The sequence below is a fragment of the Kogia breviceps genome, chromosome 19 (genome assembly GCF_026419965.1).
Source record: "Kogia breviceps isolate mKogBre1 chromosome 19, mKogBre1 haplotype 1, whole genome shotgun sequence".
Taxonomy (NCBI): domain Eukaryota; kingdom Metazoa; phylum Chordata; class Mammalia; order Artiodactyla; family Physeteridae; genus Kogia; species Kogia breviceps.
Window position 1 is genome coordinate 2,367,190 of NC_081328.1, and position 19,381 is coordinate 2,386,570.

The following is a 19,381-nucleotide window of genomic DNA, read 5'->3' on the forward strand; positions in this document are numbered from 1 at the left end:
GCACCCGGTCACGGGTGTCCCCAAACCCTCGGACTCTGAGTGGGGCCCTGCAGGGGTAGCGTTGAAAGCTTCCCAGTCGTTCTGACGTGTCCCACTGGGGCTGTAGAGGAACCAGTGCCCTGGACCCGAGCCCAGGCTTTTGGAGTTTGGGTCCTCGTGTGTGGTGAGAGTCTCTCTTAGCCCGGGGAGCATGCATGGGGTGGATGACCTTACCTGGACAGGCCGCTGTGCTGAGAGCTTTATCACACCGCCTCAGCCTATGTAAAGCACACAACACAGGGGCATCGACGGTGTGTTCACCCCAGCAGTTCTGCGGTTCTTCGAGGTACCACGAAGGAACCCTGCTGTTGCTGGTGGGGGGGTGGGGGGATAAACAGACAGTTGGGTTCCTGTGTACGTACTGAGAGAATCCTTTCATAACAAACTAGACACTCTGCAATAATAGTGCATGTATTCCATAATCTTTTGAGTTTCTCATAAAAAAATAATTTACTAAAGAGTTAATAAAAGTAAAATACAGGGATTAGACTAAAACTATCATCTTAACATTGCGGATGTATCCATCTTCCCACTTTCCGACCCAGTTAATTCCTTTAATCACTCAAGTCTGACTCTGGAGAGAGAAAACTTTAACTCACGTTGAGTTTCAGTGCAACCAGTCTTCATTTATTAGTGACTTAAAAAAATTGTCAACTGCTCACCTTCTGCACTGAGAACGTTTTTACCTTCTCACAGTTGCAGGAGTTACTGAAAGGGAGGTTTTTCGCTCCAGGTTGTACTGAGAATTTCTGACCCTCCTCAGCGACGTGGCCCCCGGTCCCGGAACACCTGCGGGAGTTTTCAGGAAGCTCCTCTGCACGCGGCGCGGTCACTACAGTTCGCTGCACGGAGGCAGCAAGACGAGGAGGACTGGCCTGCCGCTGACGGGGCTGGATCCAAAAGGTGAACTGTTCACAGTAGTATAAAAACTTGAACTAGCTCACTGGAGCTTCCAGGGCATGGGTGTCTTAAGATAGAGTCCCCCAGCACACCCACATTCAAGCACTACGAATCTTCTCATCACGAGCACGCGGTGGACGCCGGCTGTCTGTCGCAGTCCTGTGAACTCTAACTGTGTTCTGGGTGCTAAAAAAGAAAAAGTCACTTGCCAGGCTGTAGCTTCGGAACCCTGGGGTCTCAGCCCGCAGCGTCCCGCCTCCGTTCACGGCTGACTTGGCCAGGTCACGTCACGCCGCGGTGGCCGCCACCTCCCCCACGGCCCGCCCCCTCCGCAGGCCCGCACTCCATCCTGCCCTTGTTCTGCACCGAGGCGGGGCCCTGGGCTTTGTCTCCCGTTGCGGGACCTCTTCTCCAGGTGACGGCGGGTGCAGCAGAACAACTCGCACTGTGACGAGCCGGGGTGAGGGGTCACCAGCCGCTCCCGCTGGGTCCCGAGCGGAGCTGCACCCGTGACGCACAGGGCTCTGATCTGACGTGTTCTCAAGAACTAGTCATAGAAAAACACCAGCATCGTCTCTTGGGGACTGTTGACAAATGATTAAAATCTAAAATATTACTAGTACCTAAACAAAATTTTAAGCAAAAACCTTAAGTTACTCTTTTTCATTCACATTAAAACTTCTTATGTATTTATAAAGTCGTCGTACCAGCTTTCCAAGTAGTAGGGATTTGAGCACTACACCTGATCGAAAGCTTACTTTGAGGACCTCAAGCATACGCAGGTGCACAACCGTTCCCTTAGCTTCAGACGAGTGTCGGTCCGCGGCCCCGTCTTCGTTGCTTATTGACCTGTGTGGGCAATGTACTGAACCTGCATCCACATCTATAAAAAGGGGACTAGACACCAAGGTCCCCTCCACTACAAAGGAGGCGCTTAGTCGGTGGTTGTCAGACACCTGCTGTCTTTAGAGGCTTGAGTACTTTTGCTTAAAAGCTCAGGTCTACTTAAGAGTCTATAAAGTGCTAGTTTTTATCGTCCTGAGAGCCCTCTATCTTGGTGGCATTCCCCCAGAACCATGAGCATCCCGTGTGCTACAGAAGGATGCTTCAATGCTATGTTAAAGTTGTACGAAAAAAAAATTTTTAATTCAACAAGCAATTATTATTGAAGGGTAAGACTGATCCTCTAGTACCATAATGGGTTTAAAATTCAGTCTTTTAAGTTATTTGCTTCTTGAGATTCAGTGAAATAAAAACATCTGACAAACTCTTGCCCACAAGGAATCAAAGTGAAAGTGAGCACAGGGTGGTACGAAGGGGAAAGGACCGGCTGCTCCCCCTGAGAGCTCAGGATACGCTGCACGAAGCAAACCTAAGACACTGAGGTTTCTGCACAGATTGTAACCTTCTGACTCAACCAATAATAGATATCAAACTAAAGGAAAGCGTAAGTTCTTCCCCTGAAACCTGAGACACCGAAAGGCTTCAATCACAAATAATCTACCGTAGCTAATGGACAGGGCAGTCAGATTTATTTCAAAACGAAAGCTTTGTTGGGCTGCATCAAATGCAGGAGAAAAGGAGTTCTTGGGCATGGTTAATTACCAGTGTGCGTAACAGTGAGGTATGCCTCAAATAAGCCTTTAAAACGTTAAAAACTGAACTATAACAATACCCATGCAGTACTATTTTTTCAGTGCTTCTAATTTTAAAAAAATTAAAGCCTGCACTGGAAATTTACAGTATGGCAGAATTTTGTTTCTCCTTTTGACCCTAATACGTTAACGTACAGATTTTATGACAGGGTCTGTGTTAAAAATCTAAACATTTATCACAAGATTTTAAACATCACTGGGAATCTGAGTTCGGAGGAAACAAAACTGGATAAAAGTACAATGCCCGTGACAGCCAACATTGTATATAACTGGGCTGTATGAGGTTGTTTAGAAGGCAAAGGTTAAAAAGACGAGATTTAAAAAAATTACCCCCAGAGCTGATGCGCTGATTTGAATATAAGTACACGAGATACTAGAGCGAGGGGAAACACTGCAAAAAGGTCATCTATTTACAGAAGAGTGATTTAAAGACATTATGATTTTCTTTACAAACAGATGTAAGAACAGGGATTATCCACTTTTTAAAAACTCTACATTCCAACCCTCCACTATTATTATAATCCACTGAACTGCCTATATCAGGGCAGCCTTTTCCCCTCATTTGACTCTTGAAATAAACTTCCATCATTTCGTCGTCGTCTGTGGCCCAGGCTCTCCTGAAAAGTCTCTGGGCACAAGTCCTAGCAGGGCAGGCTTTTGGCCTGCAATTAAAACTGAAAGCCCCAGAAACCAGAGCCCCTCCCCCACCCGGGGGGCCCCGGGACCCCTTCCCGCAGGTCAGTCGCTGTCGGACAGCGTCTCATACTGCGCGGAGAGCAGCGGGGCCGGCTCCCGATCCCAGATCCTGCTCGGCTGGTGAGGGGCGGCGGGGCTGGCGGAGGCGGGCGCGCAGGCGGCGGGCGCGCAGGCGGCGGGCGCGCAGGCGGCGGGCGCAGGGGGCGTGCTGCTGAGCATCCGCATGGTCAGGGGGTTGTAGGGGAACTGCGTCGAGCCTGCGGGAGAAGCAGGGTCAGGTTACACGCGTTCCGCTGCTGTTCCGGACAGTGGAACCCCCTAATGAGGCTGAACTGGAAGCGGTGTTCGAAGCAGCGCTGACCGAGGCACTGGCGTCGGCTGCTTTCAGACCCCCAGCAGCTCCTCACCTGTCGAGGAAGGCCTGTCCTCCCAGGCCCAGCCTGGCGTCTGCCTGTGGTAATCCCCTTCTGAGTGCACCGAGGAGGCCGACGAGGGCCGTTCAGCTCCCAAGTAGCCTTGCCCCGGGATGGGAGATTTCGATTTCCTGCTGTTTGACTTGCCGATCAGCTTTGGTTTGCAAACTCCTCCTAAAAGTGAAATAAATTATTACTGCTGATATTTAGTAATTATGTTCTCAACTTTAAAATCTACCAAAACGCTGATGATTATCTAATGCTAAGTGAAGGAAGCAAAATGGTAGCATGAAGAATCCAAACCCTAGTGCCTAATGAAGTAAAAAAGTAATATTTGAAAGAAAGCCAGAATTTACTTACAGCAGCTGAAGTCAAAAAGGGGTATGTCCTCATGCCATGAACTCAAAAACATGTAATCAAGGAACTAGCATTTCTGGAACATCATTCCTTTCTTGGCCTTGGAGCACAGAAACTGCTTAAGGAAATGGAAGCTGGCTGACAAAAATCTTAAATCCTCACTTTCTCCTCCCCCACCAGTTTACAGAGGAGGAAAAAAATGGTAGAACAGCAGCCCCTTCAGGGCACTACTGGACCTCAGCAGAGCCTGACAAGTCAAGGTGGCCCTTTCTGCTTCTCCAGGCTGTACAGCTGATGAACTCCGCAGAAGTTCGCAGGAGTGGGAAGCCCCAAGTGGGCTCTAGAACAAAACGTTAAAAAGATCTCAGAAGAGATCAGGGTCCAGGTCACCAGCAAATGTTTTCCTCAGCCCTAGCAGAACAGTTTCACCCTGCCCACAGTCCTTCGAGGTATAGAAAAAAGGAACAGAAAGCAACTTTGACCCCTCCAACTATCTGGAAAAAGAAGAAATGCAAATCCTTGATGATAAGGAAGAGAATGTAATAAAGAAATGGGCGGGGGCAGGGAAGGTGATTCAAACACTGGAGAAAACTTTGGAATACATGAGGCCAGTTTAAGAAAGAAGCTCAAAGAATAGATAACCAAAATGAAAGGGGCGAAAGGGCGCAGGAAACAAAAGACAGAACAGCAAGGGTCAGAATAGACACGAGGGAAGGGGAATTACCAGTGCAAAGGAAAAATTTGAGAGACTCGCAGTAAAAGCAACAGAAAAAGATCAATGACTAAAATAATTAGAAGGTTAACAGATACAGAGGACAAAGACTATCCAGCAAAAAAGGTAAGTCTGAAATGGAGGGCCCCGAAAAGAAAGAGAAAAACTAAGAGGAACATTTGATAGACCATTTCCCTGAATGCAGAAATCGACCGGAAGGGGTTGGTCACGCCCTGCTGTGATACAGGGTGAGGAACACCAACACACCCAGGATACATTTACTGAAATCAAGGTGAAAAAGGATTCTTTGCGCAGAGAGTCGCCACCAAACAAAGGTGCTGGCGGGGAGACATCTGGTCTTATTTTTTTATACAACAACGAATGCCAGAAAAAAGCCTAACAGTGTCTACGGGATGTTTTGAGAAAAGTACATGCTGAGTATCATAACCCGCCAAGCCGCCGTCTCAAACATAAAGGCAGCAAGAAGACGCTGTCATGCACGCACCTCAGGATACAGCAGCCTTTGGAGAAAACAGGGTGTGAAAACCTTACCAGAAAGAAACGCCGTGATAGAAAGGTTATGTAACCAGGATAACTAATTGTGTAAGTCACCAATACTACAACCTTAAAACACACACACTTAATAAAAATCAGAAGGTTAGGGCAGAGATGAGAGACAGTGGCTCATCTTTTAGAGCAGGAAGTAAATTCATATTGTCCTAAAATTAACATATATATGTAAAAAGATAATAACTAAAACCCCTAATCTCTTTATCTTTTTCTTAACCTTAGTGAGATCGTTTGTTTGACCATAACAGGAAAATAAACTAAACTTGAAATGTTTCTGACCTTCAGGTAGTTTTTAAGGTACAAAAGATATTCTCAAAGGATTAAGAAAAAAGGTTATATATACATATATAAAGAGTAGAGTCCTGGTTTTTGTGTGCTTACTTTTAATAGAATGCATAAAATTATCTCATTCCAATAAGCTCTCCTTTTATGTAAACAACAACAGTAGCTTTCTAGACGATGTGATCTGGTTTTTCTCCCTTACTCTTTTCTGTGGCTTAACATTCTTTTATACTGAGCCTGTCATTTTTGTTAAAAGAGTAAGTTACTTTGATTCAAAAGCAGAATATGGGGCTTCCCTGGTGGCGCAGTGGTTGAGAATCCGCCTGCCAATGCAGGGGACACGGGTTCGAGCCCTGGTCTGGGAAGATCCCACGTGCCGCGGAGCAACTAAGCCCGTGAGCCACGATTACTGCGCCTGCGCATCTGGAGCCTGTGCTCCGCAACGAGAGGCCGCGACAGCGAGAGGCCCGCGCACCGCGATGAAGAGTGGCCCCCGCTCGCCGCAACTAGAGAAAGCCCTCGCGCAGAAACGAAGGCCCAACACAGCCATAAAAAGAAATAAATTTTTAAAAGTTACTTTAAAAAAAGAGGTGTCACAGCAAGCACACTGAAAAAAAAGAAAAGCAGAACATGGAATTGCACTTGTATTACAATTACAATGTATGTATACAGATAAGGACTAGATGCAAGCAAAAACGAACACTGATATGCTGGAGGGTGACGTGCGTAAAAATTTTCATCCTTTTAAATTTCATATTACTAACACGTCTGAGCAGGTTAAAAAAAAGACTTGGTTTAAGTAACTAAAACCTTCAGAGGTGACTCTGAGCACCTAAATCTCTTAGTGGTCCGTTAGAACCTGGCGTATAAATTGGCTTTTTCTTGGGAAGGGCGGCAGAAGAGCACGGAAGTGAGCCCTTTACCTGAGTGAGGTGACGGGTCCCCTTCCTCTCGGCGGGCCTCCCCGCTGGGCACCACCGAGGCGCCGGCGCCACCGCCACCGGGCACCCCCCCCAGGGGCTGGGGCACGGCGACCCCGTGGTCCTCCACTTTGTCTTCAAAGCTCCCCATGAGCGCCTTCCGGATGATGTCCTCCAGCCCGAGGTTGCTGGCAGGGTCAGCAAAGGAATGACCTCGGGAGCTCACGGAGCCTGCAAAAGACGAGCACGACGCGTCGGCCTGATTCTGAGGGCGCGTCGGGAGACAGGAGCCCGGCCCCCCCACCCCCAGGACACGCAGCACCTGGCAAGGTGCCTACAGCACAGAGCCCACGTGGAGGCCGGCTAAGTCCAGCCAAGTCCAGCGAGCGTTAACTCACGGGCAATGTGTTTTTCTTTGTTAAATCAGGCACCCACTTGTGTGAGAGTTACTCGAGGGCGGCTTTCTTCTCTCTTTAATAGTTTTGATTCTCTTTCTTCGTTTATCTTTTCAACAAGTACTTACTGAATCTCAACTCATTATTTACCGCCATTGACTCCCCTCCCTCCCTGACTAAATGATGAGCTTTCCTGGAGCAGTTTCCCGTATGCAGTCAGTATTCAGTACCTATTTGCTGGACTGACTGCTACCGTACCAGTTTCCTATTGGCAAACAGTGTCTTTTGAATCTTACCTGAGGTGGTGACTGCCGGCAAGTTAAAGATCTCAGTTCCTGGCTGAGCAGCTGCTGTATTTAAACAAACATTCAAGTTAATTGAGATGGGATAATCACATACATCGAAAGAGATAAAGTCTCAAAAAAATCCTACAATAAAATTAACCTTCTTATTTTCCATGATCTCAACTTTATTTTTCACCCAGTAAGTGAAGATAAAGTGAAAGAAATCATTTTTTTTTTTTAAAGAAATCAGAAAGTAAGAAATCAGAACAGGAGTACTATACTATAGCCCAGGAAGGAAAGGAACTTTTGCAGTGCTGGAGAAAACACACAGAGGGAAAAAAGCTGCCCTCAGAACAGGAACCCAGGCTCGCCGGGGAAGAGACAGTGACTCTGAGAAGACCCTGCAAATATCCGAGTTTGAGATCCGATCCGGGGGAAAGACGCCCCGTGAAAGGCATGAACACGACCGTGTGTGTCCCTGCTGTGGTTACCTGGAAACTACTTTTTTGGTCCCAGGATGAGATAAAGACTCTTCCTGTGGGTTCTGTTCATTCCTGCTAACTGTGCACTCTGTCATTTGCTCAGTTTGAATGACAACAGCTGGGAGAGCCTGGGAGCTACTTGTAAAGCACACTGTGCCAGAAACAGAAGGAATTTGGGGACATGAACGGTGTTTTCATCACATCTTCCAACTTGATGCTGAGACTTTGAAAGAGAAAGAATGTAGGAAGTAAAGTCGGTGGCTATAAACGACCGGTGTCCCAGAGAAGAACGTGCAGTTTGGGGCAAGACCCCAGAAGGGGGGCCCGTCCGTGCAGATGGGGAGCGCATGTGAGCCCAGACGCTGACTTCCGGGATCAGGGAAAACTGTCCGGGCGGGAGGAGGAGGCTCCAGGAAGACTGCACGGCCGGGACCACACGGTGCTGGCTCCCCACGTACAGGTCAGGAGATGGTAGTGAACTGAACTTGAAATAGCACAGGTGGCAGGGCCGGCCTGGTAGTTACCACAAAACCTGGGGAATAGGACTCACTCATTTCACAGATATTTACTGCGCGATTATGTGGCTGAATAATAAGATCACCTTCATATTGCTCAGAAATGGCCATATGAAGACAATTTCATATTGTTCAACCAACGATAACACTGAGATACTGGACTGAAAATGCACTCCTCCCTTCAGCTGTGCAGCTCACAGGTCAGCGGGTACTTTCGGGGGCCATCAGGTCCCAATCGCCTGGGGAGCTTAGCAAAGTGCTGGTTTCCGAGATTCCTGCAGCCCCGAGGGCGCGCGTTTTAACAGGCCCTCCAGGTGACTGTGATGGGTGGTGAAGTTTGAGGGCCCCTGGTGTGGGGCTTACGAGGGGACAAGGGAGAGGCAGCCAGGCACTCAGGAGCCGCTGAGGCTGACGTGACAGCAGGAGAAGCAGCCCCGGGGCGAAGACCACGGACAGCGCCCGGGGAGAGCGATTTGCGGAGCCTCGTGAGGGAACCGTGGAGGAGGAGCGGGGGGAACAGAGGTCTCTGTGAGGAGAGCTAGCATGGGAAGTCATTGTAGACATTTGAGGAGCCAGTAGGACATTCGAGAAGAAATGAGGGCAGCAAAGATCTGTAAGTAGAGCTCAGTAGAAAAAGCTGAACTCCAGATACAAGTTTGGGAGTTTTCAGCACACAGTGCAAACCGCCAGAGTGGATGAAATAAATGACTCAGAGGATACAGTGCAAAGAGGAGAAACTGGAAAACCAGCATGCAAGAGCCAGGCAAAGCAAGACCTAGCTTCTAAGAAGACATAAGACATGGTCAAAGAAGTAGAGAAAAAAACAGGAGAAAGCAGTACCTGAAAGCCAAGAGAAGAAAAGCATTTCTGCAAGACGGAAGTGGGTCACTAATGTCAACAGCGGCAGAGAGATAAAGTAAGTTTTAAAGCATGAAGTTTTTTTTGCAGAGTAAAGGCACTGATGTCCTCGGTGGGAGCCCTGAGGTGAAGTGAAGCTGTCTTGGTTGCCCAGGGCTTGGCTTTCTCAGTTCTGCTTCCTGGTGAGAACCCCGTGTGCCTGGGGTCCCACGAGCCCACTGGCCCCGTAGTACAACCCCTTAACTGTCCCTGTCCACAATCAGGAATCCCAAACTAAAGCAAGTTTTGTCAGTACTTGCCTTACAACATGAATGAAATTTACCTTCTGTTCAAGTTACTTGTTTCATTATTACATTTTCACAGAATAGAGACCATCTGTCCCTCTGAAAGCACCCAGCAGGCGCCCTGCTCGATAAAGGGTGACCGAGCGAATGAGCGAGCACGCTACTACTGCCTACGGACAACGGGGAGCGCTAGGAGAGAGAAGACAGCTGTCAAGCAGGCTTCTTCAACTCACACACAGCATTCTCCTAGCAAGAAGAATTTTTTCCTGAAGACGAAGAAAGAAAGAATATCTGTACGCCTGAGGGCAACTCTGGTCAGCCTTCTAAAGCATTTCTTTCAGATGATTTGTTGCCATTTAAAAAGAGAATCTAGTAATCAAGAGCTAGGATAACTACACAAACCACCAGTGACACTGTGCTCCTCTTTTTCTCTCTGGGACATCTGGCCTTTATTAATCACAAAGTGTCACAGATGCAAACACACCTCCACCTGGCAGTTTATAGCAGGTAGCCCAGAAATAAAGCAGACTGTACGAGGCCTGGATTCTACAGTGCATCCCACACAGCTTCTGCACCACTGGATACACATGAGGAAAGGACCACGAGTAAGCCTGGGTGGTGGCACGAGAGCTGAAAACAGCAGGCACGTGCATATCCACCCTACGGAAAGGCCTGGATGCCCCAGAGCTCTATCCCGGGGACATTTACCAGCGGCCTGGGTGAGGACGCCAAGTGCAGAACTACTGGAAGCATGGACTCTGGAGCTGGAATTCCTGAGTCTGAACCACAGCCCAAGTCACTAGTTATGTAACTTGCAACGGTTATGAAACCCGAGTCTCAGCTTCCTCATCTACCAAGCGGAGATGATTCCAGCACGTGGCGTGTAGGGTTTGTTATGAAGATGACAGGAGTCTCTATATATTCCCGCTTAGAACGGTGCCTGGAGCACAGCAGTGCTGCACGTGGAGCTGTGGCGGCTGCTGCTCCTGATGTTGGCACCGTCCTAGGTGGCGGGTTTAGCAGATTCGCACGCCACCCACAAAGACACCGGCAGGGCAGAAAAGGAGCCGGCACAGAGGGCCTCATTCCATGCTTGGCGGGGGCGGGGCGACACAGAAGGACAGCAAGGGGAGGCTCAAGGGCAGCTCATCTCAGGAGGCTTGGTATCTGTACCAACATTAAGTGCACTGGAACTTAACAGCACACAGGTTGTCAAAAAACCCTAATACGACCCCAGACCCCCTTAAAATGATGAATGTGGTGTGGGTCCTACCACAGTACTCAGAACCTACTTAAAGGCTAAGCCGAGTAAAGCGTTTTTCGTGAAGAACACTTGGGATGGCAGGAATGCTGAGGACCAGGCCACCTGATGGACAACCACTGAATCTGGGGTGCGTGTAAAGACGAGACTGGAAGGGCGCGACCTGTCTGCAGACAGCTGGGACAGCCTGCACGGACAAGACGCGGACCAGGGCAGAGAACAGCGGAGGGCTAATCCCGCCCCACGTGAGAAACAAACGTCCTAGACCCGGCACTTGTTCCAAGAGAAAATGGAGGGCTGCGGAAAGGGGCAAGCGCTTGCTCCCTAACAGGAGATCCTCTCGTGCCCGCAGACATTTGGGAAGGAGCTTCAGGATCTGCTGTGCTTGAACAGATGCCCGTCAGAGCCTTCGAACCCAAGGATTACATGAGAGGCCACACTGGGGATACCGTTACTAATGCACATTTTATTGGGGGTTCATGAAAGAAATCCCACTTACCCATATCAGAGTCACCTCCACCAGAGGAGTTCAACTTACGAAAGATCTCCTGCTTCTTGGATTGAACCATGGGTGAGGTGCTTTCCAGCTTGGTGAAGAATGAAGGCAAGTAGCTGATACTCCCTGGTGATCGGGGATCATTCCTGTCGGGACAGTCACGTGTGTTACCATCATGCACTCCTGCTCCGCAGCCCGTGCCAGTACCAGTCCCAGAGTCCCGCCCCATCTGCGTGTGCTGACAGCCTAAGGACACTGTGTGACCAAAAGCCAGTGAGGACATCACATCTGAGGACACAAAGATGACATCAGAAAATGAGGACTGGAGTAGAGATAACCTAGAACCGAGATTCTTAGCGAAGAGTGGACGGACATTAATGGGAACACTCGTCACGATTCTGTCTGCTCAACAGCACAGGCACTGATATACTTAGGGTTACTATGTAAGCTGAGAACTATTTCACGAGCAGAATTACTTTGAAGTACAATAAAATTGTCTACTAGCACAGCTGCCTATAAAATCGCAAGCACTCACACCTAAGCCACAATTAGACTTGAACAGAATAACTACAATGTAGGAAAAAATTACCTATTTATTAGAATCTTTTCAAGCCTGCCACCAGATGAGCCGAGTTTCGCACAAAGACTTCCTTTCATATTTCACTGGCAGCTTCCTATACTAACACATTTAGAAAAACAAGTTTCCTCTACCAGTGCAGGACGACCCAGGATCTAACTAGTGCCAGAGACGGTAACAGAACATATGGAAAGGTGCTGATAATTTAATCTGGTCCATCACTCAAACATGAGAACACCTACTGTATCCAAGGAAGACAAAGAAAAATGACTAAGACGTGGTCTCTGTCCTCAGAAAACTCACAGGCTTAGGGGAAACATGTAAACGTATAATGAAATTTAACATCATTCCCTTTCCAAAACTGGATTTGGTCCTCATTTCCTTGAAAGGTACCAACCTCTCTTTGGTTGCCTATTAGTATATACAACAAGCAGGTAACTATGACACATGGTTAAGAAACGCACTAATGGTATGGAGTGAGACAGACCTCGGTCTAAAGCTGGACTCCCTCTCACTTCATCTGCTCACCAGGAAATCAGAGCATCAGAGGAGGGTGTTCCACACCAAGCAGACAGCACGAGTTCAGATGAGGGAACTCGGGGCACAGGGAGGGAGGCGTGAGGGTGGAGCGGCAGCAGGCGGGGTGAGGGGCGGGAACCTGGCCACAGAGAAGCTCAAGGCCGCGCTCGCAACCGAGTAAGAGCTCGAGCCCACTTGAGCTCTCGACAGATCGCTGGTGGAAGTGGACCAGGCAGGGGCCAAGTCCAAGGCGTCTAAACCAAATGGGAATAAGAATCTAATAATTCCTAGGGTTGGGTTAGGGTCAGAAACTGCGAAGAGAACACACAGCAAGCAGCCCAGCGGCTCACTGTGACCCCCCCCTTCCACTCGCAGCCCGGCAAGCACTCAAGAGGGGTTCAGCGACCACACAGACAGCAAGCTTTTAAAAATAAGATCTAGGACGACTTAACTTCAAGGAGAATAATGAACAATTATGTTCTATGACCTATTTAGACTTTTTTTTTTTTTTTTTTTTTTTGCGGTACCCGGGCCTCTCACTGCTGTGGCCTCTCCCATTGCGGAGCACAGGCTGCGGCCGCGCAGGCGCAGCGGCCGCGGCTCACAGGCCCAGCCGCTCCGCGGCACGTGGGATCCTCCCGGACCGGGGCTTGAACCCGTGTCCCCTGCATCGGCAGGCGGACTCCCAACCACTGCGCCACCAGGGAAGCCCTCCTAACTCATTTTATTTTCTGACGATATTGCTGACATATAGGAAAGTTGTTGATTTTTTTTTTTTTTTTTTTTTTTTTTGCGGAACGCGGGCCTCTCACTGTTGTGGCCTCTCCCGTTGCGGAGCACAGGCTCCGGACGCGCAGCCTCAGCGGCCATGGCTCACGGGCCCAGCCGCGGCCGCTCCGCGGCACGTGGGATCCTCCCACACCAGGGCTCGAACCCGTGTCCCCTGCATCGGCAGGCGGATTCTCAACCACTGCGCCACCAGGGAAGCCCTATGACCTATTTAAATATTACAATTTTTTCATTAAAATCCACTGGCGCATTAGGTCACTAGGAAAACAGAAACAAAACGATCCCCCTGACGCATGACCCGGAAGAGGGAAAACGGAAGGCATGCAGCGCGCGCACAGGCACCTCTGCTCCGCAGGCTCGGCTCCGCGCTGGGCCAGGAGCAGCACGCTGTCCTGTTTCTCGTGCACAACTGGAACCTGGGGTGGGGAGATGGGCTCGTAGGGCTCGCTAGAGACGTGACTCCTCTCTGGGGACTTTCCAGGCCTGATACTGGAACATACAAAACATTAGACAGTCTTCCCAGGGCTCACCTGCGGCTTACCCTGAACAGGAACTGGTTACCTCGTTACTTCAGTCATTTCAAGGACCAGAAGTTGGCAATACGTATCAGAGTGGCCTTGTATACTCACTCTGGACCTAGTTATTTTGAAAAAGTCTTGTTACTGTTGCCTTGTCCAGGCACACGGAGTCACATGACAGACGGGGCCGGGGACGGGCCGCAGCCCGGGCTCTGTGCGGAGGTCACTGCCCAGCACCGGACCCCTCGTGCCCCTGGCCAGCTACTCCACTGAGCCCTCCAGGGTCTTGTTGCTGATTTCGAGCCAGGACCTATCAGGTTACTTCCCCATTAAGTTAAAAGACAAAGGACTTGAGCGCCACCCTGACACCTGCAATTTAATGTTCTTCCTCTGGACACCATGTTGTAAGGATGGTGTGAGATGAACACTGCTTGGGCCCAAAAAAGTTTTTGGTTTAGTGACTGTACATTTTTTCTTTTTTTTTTTTTTGCGGTACACGGGCCTCTCACCGTTGTGGCCTCTCCCATTGTGGAGCACAGGCTCCGGACGCGCAGGCTCCGTGGCCATGGCCCACGGGCCCAGCCGCTCTGCGGCACGTGGGATCTTCCCGGACCGGGGCACGAACCCGCGTCCCCTGCATCGGCAGGTGGACTCTCAACCACTGTGCCACCAGGGAAGCCCTAGTGACTGTACATATTAAAAGCCATCTGTGACCTTTAATATCTGCTTTTATTACTATTATAGGTAAGTATAATTATATATATGTATTATTTGTCATTTCTTTCCCCAGTCTCACCCCATCCAATTCTTAGAGGTGGCTATTTTTGACCATTTTTCTTTTAGTTCTTTGGTGGTCACCTCTATATCATCTAAATAATCAATCTTATACCTTTCTTGAGGTATCAGAACTTGAAACAGTATCTATGAGTTTCCTTCCATGAAAGATGAAGAGCTTGACTACCTTCTCTATGTTGTTGCCCATTTTATTTTAATCTGTAGTTTGTCTACTTTAACTGTACATGCAGCATACTCAGCCATTTTTATGTGATTTACAGCATTTACATTCTGTTCTAAAACTCTAAAGAAACTCCTCTGTGTTTTGCTCAGAGACTGAAAAATCAGTTAATGGTGTTTTACAACACTATGGACTTTGGAAACATTTTAAACTGTAAAACCAGGTAATCCGAGTAAAACCAATGAAAGAAATGTAACGTTCCTCATTCAAATGTACAGGTGTAGTGATGCAGAAATTACAAGTGAAAAAGTCAAAAGGATTTTCTTTTCAAAAATGCCATCAGCTGTTCAAAATCTACGTAGTACTTCGTATCAAGAATATACCATGAATGACTCTGCTATAGCTTTCTGTTCTTCTTTGATAACAAGTTCTCTTCTTTGTTTTTTTCGCTTTTGTTAAAAGAGAATGGGTTTTCATCTTATCCTTAAGATCATCCAGCTTCTTGAAATGATTATGTCATTTGAGATTCGTTTCAAAACAACCTGGTCTGAGGGTAGGGCAAGTGGGGATAAGATGAAACAAGCTGGTTCTGTGCTGATGATCTTGAAGGTGGGTGATGGATGCACGGTGGCATCTTACACTGTCCTCTCTACTTCTGTGTGTTCAAAAACTCCCACAATAAAGTTGCTGTTTTTCCCCAATGAGCACATTCAGCTTCTTAAATAAGTTATTCTTCCCACCTACGTCCTCTGCTAGCTTGGGGGTCAGAAGGCAGGCTGGAGAGCCACCTCGGCCGCAGGCTGAATTGTGGCTCCCGCTGCTCTGGGTCACCGACCCTGCCGTGTGTCTGCAGAATCTTTGACCTGCTGACACCCCAGTCTTGTCCTCAGTATTTTTATGAACTTCATGAACGCTCATGCTGCTCTACGTCAACTCACATGCCCCAACACTTAGTCTACTACCTTGAACGAACAGCCCTGCGTCCATTTTTTAAACTTCCAAATGCAGAGCACTGGGGGAGAAGACATGCTCTTTACCAAGTAGCCCTGCGTATAAACGTGTTTCCTCTCGTGGTGCCTCTCTTAGAGGCCTCACTTTATTTAATGTCAGCTTCCGAAACATCTGAACATTCTTAGGATTCTGAAGAACCAGGCCAAGTGTCCCGACATTACCACCAAACCACACATTCTTCGTGTCTTTGCAAACCCACAGAGCAGAGCAATCAACTTGTGAATACGTAACAAAAAGGTATAGGACCAAACTGCCCAGTAGACATTCCAAGAATAATATACAGAGAAAAAACCCTCATTTACACTTTCCAGGGAATGAAGGTAAAATAACTTTAGGTATAAGAAATGAATCTCCTAACTTGGAGATACAAACTGTTTTACTGTTGAGAAATTTACGTATGGCTTAAAATAAAGATCATACCTTCCCCTGGATTTGTCCACAAGATTTTCCGGAGAGACCCTGGCACCTGGTCTTTGATGGTGAAGAGACTGAGACTGGGATTCTGGGCTGTAGCGGTTTGATGTTTTAGTCCTCACGGGTGTAGACACCAAAGCAGATGGTGAATTTTGGAATGTAGAAGTGGGAGGCTGCTGGGGAGGCTGCGAGGGAACTTGATTTCTAGCAAAATCTTGCGTGATAATTTGCTGTGCGTGAGAGAAGAAGGAATCAGTTAGAGCCACTGAGTACTTTCAAAAAAGTGTAGCGTAAAAAATCTAGACAACTTTATTGTGATTCTACGTGAAATGTGCCTCCTACATGATCTTTCTTTAAAAAACAAAACAAAACGAAACAAAAACTAGTAAGAAGAGTGAGAAACTTACACAGATGTGATCAGCAAGTGTGATGAGTCGGTGTGTCCTGGGCACCGGCCCCACCCCCTCGGCCTGTGAAGACGGGGGTGGTGGCGGCTGCGGGGAGGGTGACTCCGGCTGCGGCCGATAGTGGTGCAGCGGTCCTTCGTACTGCCTGCAGGCTTCGTCTAACGGGGACAGACAGATGTCTTACTCCAGGGAGGCCCGCCTTTCACTCACGAGCAAAGATTAAACATAACGCAGAGAAACACATGGAAGGGAATTCATGTCTTAATTTTGAAGAAAAAATATTTATTCACTGAGAGAAATCAGAAGACTAGCAAACAAAACTAGTATCAACTATTATCATTAAAATATACACAGAAAAGTCATCAATAATGGCTTAGAAACGGTTTTCCGCGAGAGCAGTTTGCAAAGTTGTACGTGTTTCTAGCCTCGTACAAGATTTCACCCTCAAACACAACGGGCTATTTCTCAACGCGCTCTGGACAGGCAAGGAGAAGCAAGTGTGAAAACACGCAAAGACCCACTTTCTGCCTGGCTCGCCTTCACGACCTCCGGTTGGTAGGCCTGCAGCCTCTCGGGGGGCGGCGCGGGGGAGCTGGCAGGGCTTATCACCTCAATGGCGTCGCCAGGTGTTTCATACCGGTGAGAAGATACTTGAAGAAAAGAAAAGAATCTATTTTAAAACGAATCCTATGAAAAGTCTCGTAAGTCCAAGCTCTTCAAACCTATCTGCAGATTTTCAGTTTTTACTGAGAAATGTTCAGTGGCACCTCAGGTCAATGGAAAACAAATAAACAAACAAAACAACGAGGTCAATGCATGGTGTCAAAGGTCAGTAGGCGCTTCCTCGGACTCCTAATCCGGGCAGGGTACGGAGTTTCCTGAAAGTCTGTGGGCTCTAAGACCTTTAGGTGAGGCAGAACAGAAACAGAGCTTGACGTTCTCCTGGGGGCTGGAAAAGAAAATCACCAGGAAACTCATCGGAAGGGATTAAACCAACGAGAGAGTAGATGTCAACAGTGCACTGTTTCCAGGCGTTTCCATTCTGTGGGACAGTCAGCTCTTCTTTACCAGGACGACTTTAAAGCTGTAGATGAAGTAACATCACATAATGATTTTCTCAAATCACTGAGTACTGCTGACAAAAATTACTCCCATTTTTTAGCACCACATTACACTGTGAAGATAAACAAATGGTAGGGAATGTCTGCAGGGAAGCAAAGTCACTCTGTTGTGTTAACAGAAAGGGAGGATGCACATGCCAGGGCAAGGCCCTTCTACGATGCGGTTCCCAAGGAAACTGAGGGTCTATGCAGTTAGGGGTCCAGGTACTTTTCTCAGTCCTGCCATGGCCTGAGAGCCGAGAACGGGGGCGTCGGGGGGCTGTGACCTCCTGCTCAGGAACCTTCTGACTCGCGAGTGCTGTGTGCACCTCTGGGTGCACTGAAGCACCTGAGGAAACGGTCAGAGGCCCAAAGGGTGTACGACCCTGGCCAGATCAGCAAGCGTGGTCAGGCGATGATGGGTCCTGGACACAGGCAGAAGGTGGGAATGAACTCTGCTGCTAGACCACCACCCACTCCTCCAACCTCATCTCAACAGCCCTCTCCTGCCCCCCACCAGGCCACGGAAGCTGCGGTAACCTGGCTGTAGTACACTCGGGACAGAAACCTGGTAAGCGGGGTGGAAATTATCTTTGGAGAACTGAAATAAGTCACTGTATTCAAAGTAATTGCTGCTACTCCGCAGTGGGCATTCATCGCTGTTCAGGTGCCAGCATCCTCCTCACCTGCTCCCCACATCCAACGCACGGTCACGGGAGGCCTGGCGCTACTCTGGGAGCGCACTGTTCTTGATGCCTGAAGAGGGGGCGGGGAGGCTCTGGAGAGGAGAAACTGGAGGGCACGCTGGTAACTGTGAAGAGCCTGTGGGCTTCACGCAAGGAACTGACTCAGTGATGAAAAGATATAAACACTCAGAAAAGCAGCCAGACTCTCTGCTCTCAGACATTCTGTGACGCAAACGGAAAAGAAGTGTCGTCGGGTGATTAGCGAGCATTCGATAGGCCCCAGGTTGGGTCACCAGATGTGTGCTGGTGACTTCCCTCCGAAAGGCCTAGTCATACAACTAGGGATCTTCCACATTTTCTGCATGGATAATACCTATTGGGCTGACTTTCATAGTCCAGGCTAAAGGATGTCTTTCGTTTACACAACAGGCTACCAAGCTGCCCCCCACTTGTCTCCAAAAACCTCAGCAATGGGGTATTTACCCAAATAGGTTACAACTAGGCGTGGAACTAACTAAACAGAATGATGCATTGCATGCTGGTGCATGGGGCCCACAGGTCACTGTCTCCGACTCTACTCAGTTCATTACTGGAAATGAGAGATTACTACGTATGGTTAAATTACTTCAGTATTAATGGATACTCGTTTAACTACTGGCCTGTTCCTCCAGGAATTCTATATAGAATTTAGGCTGTAGTTAAAATAAATTTAAAGTTACTTTTCTAGCATTTTACTGTAGATTTGTGAATTCTTACACTTAACAGGGAGGATATCAAAGTGACTAACCAGACTTGGTCAAAATCCAACTTGCAAGAAATGCCAATTGCCGATAATAATGATTACCAACAAGGTGGTCTCGCTTTTAAAAAAATCTGTATCTTAGAAAAAGAATACTAGAGGCTTTGGGGTATCGGCCTAAACACTGAACCACATCCCAGGAAACGTTTCTCGAGGAATGAGGCCTTGGTAGCGCCACGCCTGATGACACATCCATCACCTTCCAGAGCCTGAAGATGTTAGCGAGCTCCACCTCTATCATCTCCCTTCCAACCTTATCTCCACAAAGCGCACGGCTTCTCATGGAAAACACCTTGACAGGTACACGTAAGACACTCTGGTATTTAAAGAGTTGTAACAGCAGAAGAGACACTTTGCACCCCTAACCCACAAAACCTTTCCATTACATTTACTGCCAAGATTAGAATTTCTTTACACCGTACGGTTCTGCTTTCCCTAAAGAATCAAGTAATTCCGTACTCGGTACCACAGTGCGAGGTCGGGTTGA

The 19,381-nt window shown here is 48.2% G+C and overlaps 1 protein-coding gene across 1 annotated transcript in view; it reads right to left on the reverse strand.

Annotated features, from left to right (window-relative positions):
- Positions 1–644: 644 nt before the first annotated feature.
- NCOR1 (nuclear receptor corepressor 1) overlaps positions 645–19,381 on the reverse strand; it is a 143,134-nt gene continuing 124,397 nt past the window's right edge. Inside the window, exons 39-47 of the mRNA XM_059048394.2 lie at positions 16,831–16,959; positions 16,310–16,467; positions 15,909–16,132; positions 13,347–13,493; positions 11,123–11,265; positions 7,236–7,289; positions 6,548–6,775; positions 3,698–3,877; positions 645–3,547 (exon numbers count right to left, since the gene is read on the reverse strand). Coding sequence (XP_058904377.1) covers positions 3,333–3,547; positions 3,698–3,877; positions 6,548–6,775; positions 7,236–7,289; positions 11,123–11,265; positions 13,347–13,493; positions 15,909–16,132; positions 16,310–16,467; positions 16,831–16,959 — 1,478 coding nt within the window. The 3' untranslated portion in view covers positions 645–3,332. The remainder of the gene's footprint in view (positions 3,548–3,697; positions 3,878–6,547; positions 6,776–7,235; positions 7,290–11,122; positions 11,266–13,346; positions 13,494–15,908; positions 16,133–16,309; positions 16,468–16,830; positions 16,960–19,381) is intronic.